Here is a 20,592-nt window from a genome sequence, read left to right as displayed (position 1 = left end):
CACCAGCTGCCTTAAGCCCGATGACGGACTGATTCCGCAGTGATTCATTTCTGCTACGGCAAGCTAAAGCTATATGTGCAAATCATTTAATGAAACGATTAAATAACACAAAAGAAATGTTTAATGAGCATAGATAGTAAACGTCGCAAAGTCCGCTTTCTTGTTTCTTTATTTATTCATGTTGTTGTTGTTGTGGTCTTCAGTCCTGAGACTGGTTTGATGCAGCTCTCCATGCTACTCTATCCTGTGCAAGCTTCTTCATCTCCCAGTACCTACTGCAACCTACATCCTTCTGAATCTGCTTAGTGGATTCATCTCTTGGTCTCCCTCTACGATTTTTACCCTCCACGCTGCCCTCCAATGCTAAATTTGTGATCCCTTGATGCCTGAAAACATGTCCTACCAACCGATCCCTTCTTCTAGTCAAGTTGTGCCACAAACGTCTCTTCTCCCCAATCCTATTCAATAGCTCCTCATTAGTTACGTGATCTACCCACCTTATCTTCAGCATTTATTCATGGTAGAGGTCAATACGCTGATTTCGCAAAGCTAATCCATCGTGCTGCCACAGTCTTCAATCTGTGTACAGGGGTGTTACGTTCGTCGATCCTTCGTCGCGACAGGTTATATTATATTTACGTGCAGTTTAAAGACTACCGCGAAAGCAACTCTGTGAAATTAATTTTTCACTACAAAATTCACTAACATTTCCGACACAGAAAGAAGACATTGCATTCTCATCCTGGCAATATCATAATTTTGGGTACTTGTTATTATATTGTTGCCACATTTTAGTGTGTATCGCATCTTGTGGATGACTATGATCAATTCTTCTTGCATTAATGTTGCTTTCGACGAGTACGAATTGAAATTAAGGTGGAAGATTAACCCCGGTGTCGGTGCCTAGCCTGCTACCCTCCGACTTCGCCTCTTAATTCCGAAAGCGAAAAGTTCCATTCAGGTCGAATTTTCGAACCACTATGGCAGTGATTAAAACACATATTCTACTGCATAAAGTCCGTAAGAGTGGAAGATGGCAAGAGAAAATAACTGTATTAAATTCATAAATGGATGGGAACAGGTGACAGTTTTGGATTTTCTCAAAAAGTTGCCGCAACAAATGCGATGGCGATTTTATGAGTATCAGTCCATGTCATCAGGTTTTCAGTGTTCAACCACAGATCTACTTTCTGCAGTTCACTTAAATACACTGAAGAGCCGAAGATACTGAGACACCTGCCTAATATAGTGTATGCCTCCCCGTGAGCACGCAGAAGTGCCGCAACACGACTTGATATGGACTCGACTGATGTCTGAAGTAGTGCTGGAGGGAACTGGCACCATGAATCCTGCAGGACTGTCCATAAATCCGTAAGCGTACAAGGGGGTGGAGATCTCTTCTGAACAGCACATTGTAAGGTATCCCAGATATGCTCAATAATGTACATGTCCGAGGAGTTTGGTGGGCAGCGGAAGGGTTTAAGCTCGGAAAAGTGTTCCTGGAGCCACTCTGTAGCAATTTTGGCTGTGTGGGGGTGTCGCGTTGTCCTGCTGGAATTGGTAAAGTGCACCAGAATGCACAGTGGACATGAAGGGATGCAACCGATCAGACAAGATCCTTAAATACGTATCACCTGTCAGAGTCGTATCTAGACGTATCGGGGGTCCCACATCACTCCAACTGCAGACGCCCGACGCAATTACAGAGCCTCCACCAGCATAGACAGTCCCCTGCTGACATGCAAGATCCATAGATTCATGGGGTTGTCTCCATACCAGTACACGTCCATCCTCTCGATGCAATTAGAAACGAGACTTGTCCGACCAGGCAACATGTTTCCAGTCATTAACGGTACAATGTCGGTGCTGACGAGCCCAGACGAGGCGTAAGGCTTTGTGCCGTGCAGTCATCAAGGGTACAGGAGTGAGCCTTCGGCTTCGAAAGCCCGTATCGATGATGTTTCGTTGGATGGTTCGCATGCTGACATTTTTTGATGGCCGAGCATTGAAATCCGCTGCAGTCTGCGGAAGGGTTGCACTTCTGTCACGTTAAACGATTCCCTTTCAGTCGTCGTTGGTCCCGTTCTTGCAGGATTTTTTCCTGCCGGAGCGATGTCGGAGATCTGATGTTTCACCGGATTCACGACAGTCACGGTGCAGTCGTGAAATTGTCATACGAGAAAATCTCCACTTCACCGCTACCTCTGAGATGCTGTGTCCCATCGGTCGTCGCCGACTATAACAACACGTCCAAACTCACTTAAATCTTGATAACCTGCCATTGTAGGAGCTGTAACCAATCTAAAATCTGCGCCACACACTTGCCGTGTGACATAGGCATTGCCGACCGCAGCGCCGCCTTCTGCCTGTTTACATATCTCCGTATTTGAATACGCAGTTTCTTCGGCGCTTCAGTGTAGCAGATCATATTAATCTGAGAACTGCCGTTAATAGGTAAAGAAAAAAGAAGACGTCATGAAGGTATTACATGGCACAAATAATTTTGCAGTCAGCAGCGAAACGGCCGACAGTACGGGAGTGCCGGCTCTGGATGATCTCGAAGTAGAGCTGGAAGTCGCAGCTGCGATGAAGTCACGCGTAGAAACAACAGTGTGACGCAAGTGGGCGGCAAAGGCCTCGTGGTATCTGGCCACCCAGAAGCGGCGCCCGGAGACCGCGGCAGCGCGCGACGCCCTGCACAATTAGCCGAACACGACTCGACACTATCGCCCGCTCCTCTCCTCCAGTTCCAAATGACAGGATGATACATTGCCCGTGGTGTCCCAACGCTGGTGTGACACTCCGTCAAAACAGCCTCGGGTTGTACATAATACGACCTCTAGGTCAATGTCTTTGTGTCAACAGAGACCCTCGACTGCAGAGCGTATCCCCTCTTTGTTACATCAGGACGTCCCACAACCGTTCTGATCCTTCACCACTTTCACCAAAAATACGGTTAATATACAACGGTTTCTTCTTACAATAAGTACCTGTGCTATCCGCATCAACGTTTCGCTTCGAAGCTCAGTCTAAGTTCAGTTACTGAAACAGCATCGCACGCCTGTTTCAGGATGAAGGTGAATGAATACGTGTCCAGTGTTTATCAATGCAGAATATGTCGGTAAGGTTTGGAAGCTGATATTACAAATCAGTTTCTCTTCATCAGAGCGGTCTGTGCACCATAGGGCGCCGCAGTCATGGACTGTGCGGCTGGTCCCGGCGGAGGTTCGAGTCCTCCTTCGGGCATGGGTGTGTGTGTTTGTCCTTAGGGTAATTTAGGTTAAGTAGTGTGTAAGCTTGGGGACTGATGACCTTAGCAGATTTCACACACATTTGTGCACCATATTCCGCTCCAAAACAAATGAAAACACGCTCCACTGATGGCACAGAACTCTTCTAGCATGTTTAAACTATTTTTTGCAGTGGAGGAAATTACAGTTAATTTAACATAAATATTTAATAAATCAATTAACAAGGACGTATATAATTTGCTGACAATAAATTTGCAGTTTCGACCAATCATGTTATAGTTTCAGTTACTAGCTTCAGTTCTCAGAGTTTGGACATCTGCACAGTACTGAGCTCCCACTATATCTTCAGGCTGTTTGAAAGGCATGATTCGAAAATGTGAACAAAATTGGTTTAAATGGCTCTGAGCACTATGAGACTTAACTTCTAAGGTCATCAATCCCCTAGAACTTAGGCAGGATTCGTATCCTTCCGCATTTAGCATTCGCTCAAGCAGAAGGATGGGACCACAACATAACAACGAAAAACCCTCCCATATCGCAACACCACCCCCTCCAGCTTCATTGTTGACACTATACATGAAGGCAGGTAATGTTTTCCAGTCATTGGCCAGACCAAAACCATTCTACCTGACTGCCACAGGGTATAGCCACTCCAAATCAATTGTTTCCGGTTATCCGCTGTCCAGTGGCGTCGCTCTTTACTCCACCTCAAGCTTCTCTTAACTTTGACTACAGTAAAGTGTGGCTTACGAAGCGCTACTTGGACACTGTATTCATTTATTTTTAATTCACTAGCCATATTATTACGTTAGCTGTACTGCTTTCGAACTCAGGAGTGGTTCCCCCCCTCTGGTATCACGCGGTTTTCTTTTTACAACTACACTCTGCTATGCTCGATCTTTCCTATCCGTCAGTACATGAGATATACCTGGTCTTCCTTTCACTGTGGTTGTTCCTTCGCGTCTCCACTTCACAGTCACACCACCAACAGTCGACTTGAGCAGTGTCAGAAGGGTTGAATTGTCCCTGATGGATTTGCGACTCAGGTGACATCCAATGACCAATGACAAAGTCAGTGAGCTCTCCCGATCGACCCATTTTGTTGCTATTGTTTGTTTGCTGACAACTGACAACACAATACCTATCGCCCATCGCCCTGGACTTCTAGTGACCAGTCCCACTTTACGTAGGGGTGTCCGGATAGTTTTGATCAGACAGGTATATGTACAGTTCTCTGTATGAGTTTTGAGAGGAATCTGTTACAAGTGAAAAAATCATAAATGCGATGCTGACGTTGTTTCATTTACATGGAAAACAAAGGAAGGAGTTCACAGTGAATGTTCTTGACAGTTAGGTAAGACGTGGTGTACAGTATTTGAGATGGTTGTTGCAGGCGGGCCTGGAGCTGAAGGAGAACCTGGCGGGCGCGGGCTGGCCCTACCCGTCCGTCTACCACCCGTACGACGCCGCCTTCGCCGGCTACCCCTTCAATGGGTAAGTACCGCTCGCTAGCGCCCGTCTGGATAAAACCCTACACAAGTACTTCAGCGCACTGGGCTCCCACCAGGGTCTTTGTAGGAGGATTAGACTTTTCGGCGTTCAAAATTTCTTTATTTTCACACGACCGGTTTCGCACTGTTATAAGCCCATCTTCAGGTATCGTAGGTGTGCAGTGGTCCCCGAGCGCCGCGTGTACCAGGCGCGGTGTGCTGCCTATGAGCGCAGCGTCTTGTACGCATCCACCAAGATATTCGCTTTCTACTGTACGCTAACACTCTACGACCATCCTCCATTCAGTACTGACAGAAAGTGTTCAGTTTTAGTTCTAGGTTTCTGTTGTTCCACATGACGTTACGAACTGATATATCACCTATGACAATTACTCTCTATTCGATCTTCTTCTTTCGTAGCGACAGCTTTACTAATTCCCAGACCTACTGACGTACCACAACAACCTTCTGTGCTGGTGAAGAGGTTCTTAATTGTGTGGACTTTGTGTTTCAATTGAAGCAACTAATAGTCAACTGTATTCATAAGATATTTAATGCTGTAGCTTGTGTATATGTGGTTTGTTGTAAGCTCCAAACACACAATGGACATGCATTATTCAGGACACATATCCAGATTTCACATTCCTCAATTTAATCATTTTTCGATATCGATTACTCTAGTTTTATGGACGTTTATTTGAACGAACGCTGCATTAAGCAGAAGCACTGCAGTGGTATGTAATATGACTTTTTTCTTTTTGGTTTTCTTGACCTCATCTTGTCGAGTTCTCTGTACAAAACAAAATTAATTGTTGTTACAAACATATAAGTGAGGCACACCACAATAAAATCTTCAGGAACGAGGAAATCCTACTAAGCTCACTTGTAGAAACATGCCCGACGGCGGATAATATCATCATCGTATACTGGAAGCCTTTCATGCCGAATAATGTAATGTAGCAGTAGTATCGTGATATCACATAACGAACCTCATTTGCCATGTCTGGCTACTTCTTTAACATCATCATCTACTGCTTCCTAGTCTTCTCAGACTGGGAAGGGGTGCTGTTACCTTCCATGGCCTCAATGACGCAACAATTTCAGTATTTCGCACTACGATGAAAAACAGAATAGAAGAATAGAAACTGACTCACAGACGGTAAGCACCTTCATTCCTCCTGTTGTCTAAGAAATATAAAAATCCTCATGTGAAGCGCAGTTCACTTTTTTTTCTTTTTTTTTTTTAATTTTCACTACCGGTTGCGTTCATGAAACATCACCATATGACAAGTGTTTTGGACTTTATGGAGTGATTTGTCATACATCGGAACATCCATAAAGTTCCACACAAGTAAGTCATCCGATGTTGATCTATGAACGCAACTAGCATTAGAGGTGCTCATTCATATATACAGTTGAATATCTACAGAGGTGACAGCACTAAGAGGAATATGCTCAAAATTATTCCTCCTGTCCTTCATGACTTCGATTACTAAATGCCTGGAAACAGTCCTCCGTTGGTGTTGATGGCAAGATTTTAATTGCTTATATGTTTCACTAGCATTCATGCTGAAATCCGTTGCTCCAGCATTATATATATATATATATATATATATATATATATATATATATATATACTTTTAAAAAACAAGAACAAGCAGTTATTACAAATATATAATAAGGTGCATAATACTGAAACAAAGAAATGCAACTTGGAAGCAAGTACACCTTAATTTGGAAGTCACACGTGGTTAAAATAACTGTTACTTTGCATAAGGCAGTTGTAAAATTCATCATGCAGTCGATAGACTGGCTATAAACGTGTGACTGTATCAAACCAGTTCAACATGGCAGAGACCTCTAACGTTTCCTTGGCTGGGTGTCTGGATGTCGTGTTTATTCAACTGACTTAAGCGACAATCACGACGCCCACCACTCTATGGATAAGGCTCACAGTAGAACTGACACGAATCCCAGACGGATGCAAGTCACACCATTAGTAAGGTTGCAACGCCAGGTATCCAGCCAGATTTCTAGAATACTGAGGATTCGTGCAGTGACTGGTTAATTGACCCTGAATATAAATGTAACGCATTGCGCAAAGTTGGAGATAACAAGTACTGTTCGATGTTAAGGGAATCAGTGCATATATTGGTGACTGAAGACAGGGTACTGAACAACATTACAACAGTATTTACTTCATTTGAAAAACTAATAATTATAGCTATTTGGAGTTTAGGAGTATTATATATGACAAGAGCAAGCCATTAATGTTTATTTTCGCCTGGTCATAGGTCAGACGTTCCGAGTGTGGATGCGTGCACACAACCCGATTAGTCTTTACATACAAGCTTAGTCCACTTAGTGGTGCATTACTACTATTCAGAAAACATCAGGTAGTAAATTATATGATGCATTTGGAGGAATATTTTTACAAGCAGAGAAAAAACAACTAACACACTGAAGCATGCACATGTTAAAGTACCAGTGATCACATTATCTACACTTATAGCCCTGTACTAGCGACAAGTCTCTGTAAACAGTAACAGTTATAAAATACGTAGGAGTAACTGTCCGTAGCGGTCTGAAGTGAAATGAACACGTAAAGCCAGTTATTGGAAAAAAAATTTCAGACCAATAACGTTGGGAGAATCTTAAGAAAATGTAATTCCTTTATGAAAGTCAGAGACTTTCAAGACATTTGCTCGATCAATTCTTGACTCCTGTTCTTAAATCCGATACTCTAAGCAAGTTGGGTTAATAGAACAGATAGAGAATACCCAACGAGGAGCCGCGCGTTTGTCTCAGACAATACCCAACGAAGAGCCTCGCTTATCGTCTCGGGATCGCTTAACCGGGGCGAAAGTGATACGGCGACGTTCAACAGACTAAAGTGAAAGAGACTATAACAAGTTCTACTACTGAAATTCTGAGAGTGCACCTTCCAAGAAGAGTCGGAAAACATGTTACTTCTTCCCATACACATAATCCGAAATGACACAATGAGAAAACCAGAAAAATTTGTGTCGATCGGGAAGTTTATCACCATCATTCTTCACACGCACCATTCGCTAATGAAACAGGGAACAGAGGAAAAAAAATAGTCACACTAGGAGTTTTCTCCGTCACAAATTCTAAGGAGGCTTACACAATAAGTCCCGGGTGGTTGTAATTAAAATTCAGCTACTCACAGGGGTCCAGAGTGGGCTGTAACTATCGTATGACAGCGAAATTTGGCAGTTATTCTAATGCTTTAATGCGGAACCGATTTACGCTGGAGAAAGGTAGTTCCAGTTTAGGTCACCAGGTGCAAATCTGGCTCTGTGAATGCAAGAAAGACATGTAGAAGTGTTTCTGTATGTAATGGATTAGGAACGGGACGTGAGCACTAAAGATCAAACAAGTGAGAAATATAACATGACGGTTTTATTATTAACCGCTGCTTACACAACTTGTTCAATATGAGCACCGGAGTCGTCGACGAGATACTGTGCAGCTCCAGATTTGCACCTGGTGGCCATCATCGGAACTAGTTTTTTTTTCCTGACGTAAATCGGTTCCGCATTAACACATCACCATATGTACCGAATTTCGGTGCCATAGAATAATCACAGTCCACACTGGACCTCTGTGAGTTGCTGCGCTGTAATTATAACTATGAATTAAGTATATGTGGAAGGTGAGTCCATGTTGGAGGTTGGGTTGGGTTGTTTTGGGGGAGGAGACCAGACAGCGAGGTCATCGGTCTCATCGGATTAGGGAAGGGCGGGGAAGGAAGTCCGCCATGCCCTTTCGAAGGAACCATCCCGGCATCTACCTGGAACGATTTAGGGAAATAACGGAAAACCTAACTCAGGATGGCCGGACACAGGACTGAACCGTCGTCCTCCCGAATGCGAGTCCACTGTGCATGTTGGAGGGTTATAAACAACAGATCCTCGACAAAGAAAGCGGTATGACTCCTTGAAGAAAGGGAAATTAAGCTGTTTGGGAAGTGAGTGCAGTCCTCTGTTGCTGTGTGCGAAATACCGAGATCCTGGTAACTTCAGGTGTTCAGTGGTCAGCATGTCTGGCTGCTGTGTGGCGGATCCTGGTTCGATTACCGCTACTGATTTTTTCTTGGTAGAAGGACTGGAACGGGGTGCACTGGGCCTCGTGATACAAACTGAGGACCTATTCCAGTGAGAAGTAGCTGTTTCAAGGTCAAGAAAGCCAACATCGACAGGGAATGTCGTGTGCAGACACCTTGTCAGTCCGTACTGCATCCGAATTACGCCATTGGCAGATAATGTCGAGGCGGTCGATCGGTCCCGATTGGCCCGTCTCGGTCAGAACACGAACCTATGGTTACTTTGCTTTGGTAACTTCAAGTAAAGCCGTTCCAAGCGCAGCCCCTGGAGTGACTGCCAGCTGCCGTGGTCCTCCCAGAGAGATCCGTGCTTGGTCGGGCTGAAGCGCGCCTTGGCGCAACGTCGCGGGCAGGATGAAGGTAGCCGGCAGTTTCCTTTCATCTGCGGATGGACAATACGGAGGCGGGTGGGTGACGAGTGTCAGGACACGACGGCAGCGTCCGGACGGCAGCCCCGCGCCGCGCCGCGCCTTCCGGTGTCATTGTCCGCAGCGGCACGTGTGCCGGAAGCGCCGGCCGCACATACTCATGAGCCGGCCGCGCATACACATACACATGCGAGTACCCAGGCCTGCTGACACATTGGGCGAGCTCCGCGCTCTGACGTCACGTGGCCTTTGCCGTCTGCGTCACGGGCCTTCTCTGCTACTCCGTTGTTCTCGTGAGTGTGAATTGTCACGTCAGCTGACACGGAGGGAATCTAGTATCGCGTTTCCATGTGATGGTGGTAAGCGTGACGGCACAGTGATTAAGACACTGAACTCTCATTCGCCGGCCGGAGTGGCCGAGCGGTTCTAGACGCTTCAGTCTGGAACGGCGCGACCGCTACGGTCGCAGGTTCGAATCCTGCCTCGGGCATAGATGTATGTGATGTCCTTAGGTTAGTTAGGTTTAAGTAGTTCTAAGTTCTAGGGGACTGATGACCTCAGAAGTTAAGTCCCATAGTGCTCAGAGCCATTTGAACCATATGAACCAACTCTCATTCAGAAGCGTCGAGGTTCAAAGCCCCATCGGGCCATTTTGTTTGGGCAAAGTGTGAAATATAGGTATATACGTTAACATCTCTTGGATGACGATGTCGTTAATGGAGATTCACGTCGAGGAGGGTTCAAATGGCTCTGAGCACTATGGGACTCAACTGCTGTGGTCATAAGTCCCCTAGAACTTAGAACTACTTAAACCTAACTAACCTAAGGACATCACAAACATCCATGCCCGAGGCAGGATTCGAACCTGCGACCGTAGCGGTCGCGCGGTTCCAGACTGTAGCGCCTAGAACCGCTCGGCCACTAGAGGAGGGTGTGGAAGGAAATCACTTACGCTTCACTGAAAGAAATCAACTCAGCAGTTATTTAAGCAACAGTGACACCACATAAATCTTCAGCAGAATAAGCTTGTTAATGCCAAGAAGTTGGACAGTTGGGGCTTATACTGAAAATTATTTTTCTGGCTAGGACAGAGCCTAGTATCATAAAAATTTTCCACACAATTGTGTTTCTTCTTTGCTATATGTAATTGTTTTTGAAGCCTTCTATTGCTTCAACGTCAGTCATTTAGGCGTAATTGTCGGAAAGAAATACAGTACATCTATAAGAATACACTGTCGTTGTATGAAGGCATCCTTTAATATGATAAATAAAACTTTTCAACAAGCGCGCCGAAATGTCTACAGGTGTAGCAAAAGAAGGCCTCGAAATCGATTTAAAATAAAGTTAAACATCAATCACAGCTTCGATGAAAGTTACCACCAAAATAGCCCATGTGCTCCATAACAAAGTATACTACAACTGGAGTCCTCATTATTCAGCGTTATGGACGGAACAACCGTACTTTGCTTTAGGTTTCCATGATTTCCGTATCATTTGCCGTACGACGATGCTGAGGTGTTTTGTCTCAGTGAGGACCAGACGACTTGCGTCCACATCCCTGTAGAAGTTAACCGTCATTAATGGCCACTTCATCGAAGAGGTGTTAAACCATATACTTCGCCCTCCATGCAGGAGCCGTGTTGAAATTCCATTGCAGCTTATCAATTCAGCGATGTTTTTCTAGGTTTCTCTCGATTTTCTAACACTACTGTAGGTGAAAGCTGTGGTTCTACTATGTGCAGCGACTTGCTACCAAGGTCCCTCGTCTACTGCTGCACAAGTCCTGCCAGTGAAATTCGAAGAGTAACGGAAAGAAGCCAGTTAGTAAGTCTCTGGTGCCTGCTTCGCTAAGGCGTCCTCCAATATCAGTTTGTCAAATTTGTTGATTGCATGGAAGTTGGCACAGTCAGTTTCCTCTAGATTATCACTTGATGTCTTAGTAATTATGACGTTAGGCTAGAGTCAGAAGAGACTATACCTGGATTATGTGGTCCCGTCGTTAGAGCGAATCTTATGCTAAGATAAAATATGTGTGCGTTGACATCTGCAACTAGAGTCTTTATAAGCCTCAAGAACGGTAAGTCCTACGGCGATTCGACATCGAGTACTTCCTTCTCCCACTTCTACCACAATAATAGTACGGAAATCCTAACAGATCGAAGTAAGACAGCAGTAACACGTCTCCATCAGGACGTCCTCAATAACAGTAGAAGATGCCCTAAACGCTCACTTAGCCAGTGCTGCAAAAGCTAAATTGCTCTTACACGTACATCTTACCATAGAACACCAGCATGGCCGTGGATAAAAAATGTATAAAATTATATAGTTACATTCATATTTTTTAAAAAATAAAGTAACAAAGATCCAGAGCCATCTTCGGATCAGACGTGGTGTAAATTTCAACATATCTCCTAACTTAACTGTTGTAGCATTCCTGTCACTTTCCTGCCGAACTAGGCAGTTTTGTGGCTTTCTACACTAGACGACTGCTATTAGACCGATATAATACGGATCCGATCACCTGAGCTGTGTTGTATTATGAGCTGTTAAGGGTTATTATAACGAATGCATTTGGTATACGACGTGCCATTTCCTAATATCTTGCTAATGAATCGAAGTTGGTAACTGCTTTTTCTTATGATATGACTGACTTCCGAAATGATTCGCCGGCCGAAGTGGCCGAGCGGTTAAAGGCGCTACAGTCTGGAACCGCACGACCGCTACGGTCGCAGGTTCGAATCCTGCCTCGGGCATGGATGTGTGTGATGTCCTTAGGTTAGTTAAGTTTAAGTAGTTCTAAGTTCTAGGGGACTTATGACCACAGCAGTTGAGTCCCATAGTGCTCAGAGCCATTTGAACCATTTGAGCCGAAATGATTCATTAACAGTATAATACAATACTAACACGTCGTTACTATTCCCAAAGAGTGTAACTTTGTGTTCCTCTGCCGACTGAATATTACTACATTAGTTTTGGATTATACCCGTTCGTAGATAGGTGCATCATCCGTGAAAAGTCAGAGATCGCAGTTGTCATCATCCTTCAGCAAAAGCTTAACCGCCTATGACAGTATTTCCATATTTAACTACATAAAGGTGGACGCTGTATTTGTTCAATTCTGTGTTTTTAGTAACTATCACTTCTTAATTTATACAGCAAATCATAATAATGTATTGGGAGATATTCATTATTCCTCGCAATTATGATTAATTTATCACTGTACTTTCACGTCTATCTTTCATAATTAACATTGTAGTTTACTAGCACGCTCACGTCTTGCATTTAGATAACGCGCAACGCACGCCAGCAAAAAGATCTCATCTCTGGACGATCTATTCATAAATCTTTGTGCTCTCACGCCTGCTAGTACAGAGTGCACTCGGAGGCCGGCGTTTACGGGCACAGGAATTACACTTGCAGCTGTAATCCGCAAGTCAGTGCTGTTACAAGGCGAAGAGCAGTTAGTACTGCAGTTGCTGGTTTTCTTTCAAGCTCGACCTGTCGCTCTCACGGCGTGAAGGCAGACATTTTGATGCTCGGCTGCCGAGTTAGCAGGCGCTTCCTCGGACAAGTTTCGTGTAGCAGTGCTGAAGACATTCATTAGGCGAGCTTTTAAATTCGCTACACGCGCAGGCGCTCCTAGTAAATGGACATAAGTGCTGCGCAGGCGAGCGGCCGCTCCGACTCGTCCGCGGAGATTAACGGCATAACTGCGAGTCTCGCGTCGGCGCTGCCTGTCTGCATGGGGCCTCACCGGCCGTCTGTCAGTCCGGGCATGCGCTTTCAGGTCGTGGTGGATCGTCGCCACGAATCTGAGTGGCCACAAGAAACCTTACTAGCAACAGACCACTGTTTCGCAGCAACATATCGTTTCCCACGAAGTACTCGAGAACTGGTGAACTTCGGTACCACACCTTTTCAAGTCGAGCATCATGCAAATTCCAATGCGTAGACAATAGGGTCGTTCACGTTCAAATCTGACATTCAGTCTTATCCACGGCAAGATTCCAACCAGCAATACTTCAACTTACCACCTGCCGGCAACATCTGCACTAGCCTTCATTGAGGACACTGTACGATTCTTGAACAGTGCGATAGTTCTAAGAGAGTTTGGAACTTAAATAATGCGTGATGGAAAGGTAGCGCTCATCCGCATCGTTAATCTGTGTACGCAGATTTACGCAACAAATTCCTTCGAAGCAATCTCATTAGAGGACAGAAATGTGTAGTATGGACAGACCACATTTGTTTGTGAAAGTCTGAGAACAAATGTTCCAGTTTTCCATTTCACGCCATTTTCGGAACAATGTACGTGTTATAAGCAACTAACGGGAATGAAAGGGCATACAACATTTGTTTGCACGTTAGAAGCTGGACTATTGCACTGTAGGAGAGAGTCTCTTGTTGGTGGTTGGCTCTGAGCGCTATGGGACTTAACATCTGAGGTCATCAGTCCCCTAGAACTTAGAACTACTTAAACCTAACTAACCTAACGACAACACACACATCCATGCCCGAGGCAGGATTCGAACCTGTGACCGTAGCAGTTGCGCGGTTCCGGACTGAAGCGCCTAGAACCGCTCGGCCACCACGGCCGGCAGAATCTCTTCTTGCTTCCATAGCGAAGGCAGAGGTAAAGATGTCAGATGGCAGTTTCTTGTTACGGAGAATAAAAAGAATTTAGTCCTTGTTTATTATTTCTTACGTCAGCCAGCTATATTTTACTACCTTCAACTAATTGCAATCGGTTTTGGTGTTAGTGTAGTTACGCCCAACGAAGGGTACTTGGTGCTAAAGCATTTGTCATTTGGTCATTGGTGGATGTTTACCACGTTCATTACTACGCTATCACCCTGAAGACGAAGCCTTTTGCTTTAGAAATCAATTACTATTAGTGCAAAATAATGAGTGTAGCTAAATTGAACATAAATGTAATAATAAAATGGGAACAAACAGATTTTATTTTACGTAGGAATACAGGCATTCATTGCGGCTCCCATCCACTGACATCCAAGAGACATCATTTGGCACCAGGATTTCATCCCGATTCAAATACAGCTGATAACTGGCTCAAATTGTACAAATGCGTGGTGCTATGATCTTAACGATACCTAACAGTGCAGCATCCTATCACATACGGATAACCTATAGTATCAGTAATAATAATAGTAAAAAGAGTAGTAGTATTAGTTGTTATTTTTGTTGTCTTCGTCGTCTTCCGTGCGAAAACTGGTTTGGTGCAGCTCTTCACGATGCTCTATCATGTGCAATCCTCTTTATCTGCAGCCTATACCCACCTGAACCTGCCTACTGTATTCGTCTTTGGGTCTCCCTCTATTAATTTAACTCGCCACATTTCCATCCAATACTAATCTGATGATTTCTTGATTACTCAGAGTGTGTCTTATGAAGCGATCCTTCCCTTTAATCGAGTTATGCCACAGATTTCTTTTTTCTCCAGTTCTATGCAGTACCTCCTCATTAGTTAAATGACCTACCCATCTAAATGTTCAGCATTCTTGTACAGCACTACATTTCAAAATCTTGTAATCCCATTTTGTCCAGCTGCTTATCGTCTGCGTTTCACTTCCGTACAAACCTACTCTCTAGACAAATAGCTTCAGAAAATACTTCCTAACAGTTGAGTTTACACTATGTGATCAAAGTATCCGGACATCCCTAAAAACATACGTTTTTCATATTAAGTGCACTGTGCTGCCACCTAGTGCCAGGTAGTCCATATCAGCGACGTGAGTGGTCATTAGACGCAGAATGGGGCGCCCCGCGGAAGTCACGGACTTCGAACGTAGTCAGGTGATTGGGTGTCACTTGTGTCATACGACTGTACGCGAGACTTCCACATTCCTAAACATCTCTAGGTCCACTGTTTCCGATGAGATAGTGAAGTGGAAACGTGGAAGGACACGTACAGCACTAAAGCGTACTGGGCGACCTCGTCTGTTGACTGAGAGAGACCGCCGACAGTTGAAGAAGGTCGTAATGTGTAATAGGCAGACACCTATCCAGACCATAACACAGGAATTCCAAATTGGATCAGGATCCACTGCAAGTACTATGACAGTTAAGCGGAGGTGAGAGGTCCACATACAAAGATATCTACACTTTCCAGAATGAGATTTTCACTCTGCAGCGGAGTGTGCGCTGATATGAAACTTCCTAGCAAATTAAAACTGTGTGCCAGACCGAGACTCGAACTCGGGGCCTTTGCCTTTCGCAGGCAAGTGCTTTACCATCTGAGCTACCCAAGCACGACTCACAGCCTTACTTTTGCCAGTACCTCGTCTCCTACCTTCCATACATTACAGAAGCTCTCCTGCGAACCAGGTACTGGCAGAAGTAAAGCTGTGAGGACGGGGCGTGAGTCGTGCTAGGGTAGCTCAGATGGTAGAGCACCTGCCCGCGAAAGGCAAAGGCCCCGAGTTCGAGTCTCGGTCCGGCAAACAGTTTTAATCTGCCAGGAAGTTTCATATATACACTTGTAAGCGTTACACCCTGTATATCTCAACTTGGAAGTTTTTATCAAAATAAACAATGGCCGTGGAAACCTACTTCGTATGCCCAGTGCGTGTTTATCTGTTTATATGTCGATGAGAGTAAAGATGATGAGAGTGAAGTCGACGAGTTACTCAGCATATGCAGTGTACCCACTCACGGGATCTTTCAGCACAAGACTTGAGGAAATTTAAGAAACAGAACCGTCCGAAGCGTAGCGAGTGCGTTCCTGCCCGCGAACAGCAGACACGTCGTCGTCAGTGTGTTCCTGCAACAAACGGCGGGTGGTTGCCCCAGCGCAGCGCCGCAGCAGGGTCCCTGCTCTATCTCGGCTCGGTGTCGCTTGCTCCGAGAGTCCAGCGGGCCGATAAGGACACGCGAGACGCAGCGTGAGGACGCGGCGCGGGGCACGTGTGCTGCGGCGGCGACGGCGGCGGCGGCAGCTGCGCTCTTCCAGGAAGCCCGCACCGTGCTCTGCATGCGCGCCGCGGACAGCCGAGGCGAGGCGACGCGGCCACCGACGCCCACGGCTTATCCGCCCTCTCCGGGCTCCGCCGGCTGCTGCCTGCCTACCGTCTGAGCCAGCAGACACGCTGCAGTATCCACATCCCAGACTGCGTCTAAGCACTAGTCTCTTGAGAACGTACACTACTGGCCATTAAAATTGCTACACCAAGAAGAAATGCAGATGATAAACGGGTATTCATTGGACAAATATATTATACTAGAACTGACATGTGATTACATTTTCACGCAATTTGGGTGCATAGATCCTGAGAAATCAGTACCCAGAACAACCACCCCTGGCCGTGATAACGGCCTTGATACGCCTGGGCATTGAGTCAAACAGAGTTTGCATGGCGTGTACAGGTACAGCTGCCCATGCAGCTTTAACACGATACCACAGTTCATCAAGAGTGGTGACTGCCGTATTGTGACGAGCCAGTTGCTCGGCCAACATTGACCAGACGTTTTCAATTGGTGAGAGATCTGGAGAATGCGCTGGCCAGGGCAGCAGTCGAATATTTTCTGTAACCACAAAGGCCCGTACAGGATCTGCAACATGCGGTCGTGCATTATCCTGCTGAAGAGTAGGGTTTCGCAGGGATCGAATGAAGGGTAGAGCCACGGGTCGTAACACATCTGAAATGTAACGTCCACTGTGCAAAGTGCCGTCAATGCGAACAAGAGGTGACCGAGACGTGTAACCAATGACACCCCATACCATCACGCAGGGTGGTACGCCAGTATGCCGATGACGAATCCACGCTTCCAATGAGCGTTCACCGCGATGTTGCCAAACACGGATGCGACCATCATGATGCTGTAAACAGAACCTACATTCATCCGAAAAAATTACGTTTATCCATTCGTGGACCCAGGGTCGTCGTTGAGTACACCATCGCAAGAGCTCCTGTCTGTGATGCACCGTCAAGCGTAACCGCAGCCATGGTATCCGAGCTGATAGTCCATGTGCTGCAAACGTCGTCGAACTGTTCGTGCAGATGGTTGTTGTCCTGCAAACGTCCCCATCTGTTGACTCAGGGATCGAGACGTGGCTGCACGATCCGTTACAGCCATGAGGATAAGATGCCTGTCATCTCGACTGCTAGTGATACGAGGCCGTTGGGATCCAGCACGGCGTTCCGTATTTCCCTCCTGAACCCACCGATACCATATTCTGCTAACAGTCATTGGATCTCGATCAACGCGAGCAGCAATGTCGCGATACGATAAACCGCAATCGCGATGGGCTACAATCCGACCTTTATCAAAGTCGGAAACGAGATGGTACGCATTTCTGCTCCTCACACGAGGCATCACAAAAACGTTTCACCAGGCAACGCTGGTCAACTGCTGTTTGTGTATGAGAAATAGGTTGGAAACTTTCCTCGTGTCAGCACGTTGTAGGTGTCGCCACCGGCGCCAACCTTGTATGAATGCTCTGAAAAGCTAATCATTTGCATATCACAGCTTCTTCTTCCTGTCTGTTGAATTCCGCGTCTCTAGCACGTCATCTTCGTGGTGTAGCAATTTTAATGGCCAGTAGTGTAGAAAGCGCTTACAGCTGACCTAAGATTTTTTAAGTTACGGAACCCAGTGCGTTGTCCCGGATGGCAAGTGTTCATAAGAGGAGAAGGCATCGACAGGAATGCCAGGAACATAAACAGAGTGAGCAGCGATCTGCGAGTCCTTGCTCATGACCACTGAAACATACGGGAAAGTGTCGTCGTTGAGTGACTGTAGGAGGATACAGGACGACTAGACATCTACATCATACTCCACAAGCTACCTAATCGTGTGTGGCGGAGGGTACTTTCGTTACCACTATCTGCTCTTCCAACCCTGTTCCATTCGCGAATAGTGTGAGAGGAGAATGATCGTCGGTAAGCCTCTGTATTGGCTCTAGTTTCTCGAATTTTCTCTTCGTGGTCAAATCACGAGGCGTATGTTGAGGGAAGTAATATGCTGTCTGGCTCCTCCTGAAAAGTGCTGTCCCGAAATTTCAATAGTAAATCTCTCCGTGATGCACAACGCCTCTCTTGTAAAGTCTGCCAGTGGAGTTTGTTTAGCATCTCCGTAACACTCTCTTGACAGCTAAACGATCCCGTGACGAAACGCGCCGCTCTTCGTTGGATAGACAGCATACCTGTTTCATGTAATGAATGGCAGTTTGCTCTAAATGCACAAAAACCTAAGGCAGTGCAGATGAGTAGGAGAAAACTACCTTCCAATGTTCGAATACAGTGTCAGTGGTGTGCCACTTGACGCAGTCACGTAGAGAAATGTCAAGGCGTGACGTTGCAAACCGTTATGAAATGGAACGACTACGTGAGGCCAGTATTTGAGAAGGTAAATGGTCGACTTCCGTCTATTGCGACAATTCAAGGAAAGTGTAGCTGATCCACAAAGGAGACCACTTACAGAACGCTAGTGCGACCTGTTCTTGAGTACTGTTCGAGTGTTTGGCGCTACCACCGGTAGATTAACGGAAGACATTGCAGTAGTTCAGAGGGGTGCTGCTAGATTGTTACCGGTAGGTTCCATCAGCACGTAAATATTACGGAAATGCTACGTGAACTGAAATAGCAATCCCTGGAGAGAAGAAGACCTTTTTTCACGAAATATTGTTGAGGAAATTTAGGTAACAGGCATTTGCGACGGACTGCAGAAAGATGCTGCACCGAGCATAGGGAGCGCTAACAGATAAAAAAATCAGGACTCGTACGAAAGGATATAGACTATCGTTTTTCCCTCGCTCCACAGAAAATGAATAACTGTAGTACAAAGTTTCCTCCGCCAAGCACTGCTTGGGGGAATGTATACAGATGTAGACGTAGATATCCGTATAATGAGCTCTGGAACAATTTCGTGAAGACATTTGTATCAAAATGACATGAACATCTAATCGAAAGGCAAACCTACATTTACAGCATTTGTAGATTTAGAGAAAACTTTTGGTAACGTCGACTGCAACAGATTGTTTGAAATTTTGTATACAGCAGGATTGAAAAATAGCGAACCGAAGTTTGTCTACAGTTTTCACAGAAACGAGACAGGCAGCTATACATGTCGAAGAACATGATGGGAGGCAGTACTTCAGAGGGAAGTTGCAGCCTGTCCCCATGTCGTTCATTTTTTATGTAGGGCAAGCAGTGAAGCACACCAAGGAATCATTTGGAAACGAGATTAAAGTTTAGAGAGAACAAACTAACTGGATGAGATCCAGTTACGTTGGCTCTTAAAAAAAAGACATGCTCAAATGTCAATATAACTCCGCACACGTGCATATCATCGGCGGATATGTACGTGACTACAGGTAGGACGGACACCAGAGTGCATTAGTGTTGATTGTGTTTAGTGTTTTGCCTTCCTGATTGGGGGCGTGAATGACATCAGATGTTGAGCAATCACCGCGTACTCGTGTTAGACAGCGTTATCAGCACCTGACAAAGTTTGAAAGAGGGCTCATTGTGGGTCTCCATTTGTCCGTCTGGTCGAATCGTGCAATATCCAGATATGTGGAGCATTCAGATGCGCAACTCGATATTGTACGGCATGGCAATGTGATGACAAGATCCGGTCTCAAGTGAGGATCGCAGAAATAACTAAACCATCAACTTTTTTTCGTTTTCTCGCATCTTATTTTCGGGTATTTGAATCTATCTTGAGGTGTTTAAACAGAACGGTTTTTCGTGCCGAGGTTAGTGTGAATTAACATGGATGTCTTTGAGGACACCTGAACAAGCACTTACAGTGAGGGAGCTGCATAAGTACGAGTAAGAGAACAGGGAATAGAGACGGAAGACGGATTTTTATTTAGGCGTTATTATAAAACTACCCGGTAATTTGTAAACAGGGTTTACATTGTTTAATTAAGCACTCGTACAGCGCGCGTTTAATGTTTAGTTTATATCAGGTACAGCTCCAGGGGCCACATTTGTCATTCTACAGCTTGTAATAACTCGTTATGCAGCATGTCACGGTCACAGGTATATTACGTTCGCTAACGAAGTTTATACACCTAAATCTGCATGAACGCTAAATTATTCACGAGTGAGTAACTGCGAGGAACGTCGCAGAGTGCGCACAAAATGGAAGATCTCGCCAGACTTCGCTCCGTATGTTACCGCATGTTTCTCATTTATTTCTTTGTGATTAGTCAGGTGACGGGGTATACGTATTACTTATGTCCTTACTAGCGCAAGTGTGCGACTCATTTGCATTACAAATAAAGTTTCCAGTAAAAAGAGAGAACAAAAATATTCCGGCCCACATTTTTCATTTGTCTTGGCTTAAGCACGGTTCAGAAACAGCTGCTGTAAATGAAATATTCTGGT

The 20,592-nt window shown here is 45.3% G+C and overlaps 1 protein-coding gene across 1 annotated transcript in view; it reads left to right on the top strand.

Annotated features, from left to right (window-relative positions):
* The window catches only part of LOC126431514 (iroquois-class homeodomain protein IRX-3), a 227,628-nt gene that overhangs the window by 63,055 nt on the left and 143,981 nt on the right, over window positions 1-20,592 (top strand). The window contains exon 2 of the mRNA XM_050090435.1: window positions 4,645-4,745. Within this exon, the coding sequence (XP_049946392.1) occupies window positions 4,645-4,745 (101 nt within the window). The remainder of the gene's footprint in view (window positions 1-4,644; window positions 4,746-20,592) is intronic.

Source organism: Schistocerca serialis, chromosome 1 (assembly GCF_023864345.2).
Source record: "Schistocerca serialis cubense isolate TAMUIC-IGC-003099 chromosome 1, iqSchSeri2.2, whole genome shotgun sequence".
NCBI lineage: Eukaryota > Metazoa > Arthropoda > Insecta > Orthoptera > Acrididae > Schistocerca > Schistocerca serialis.
This window is presented reverse-complemented; position numbering and strand designations above follow the sequence as displayed.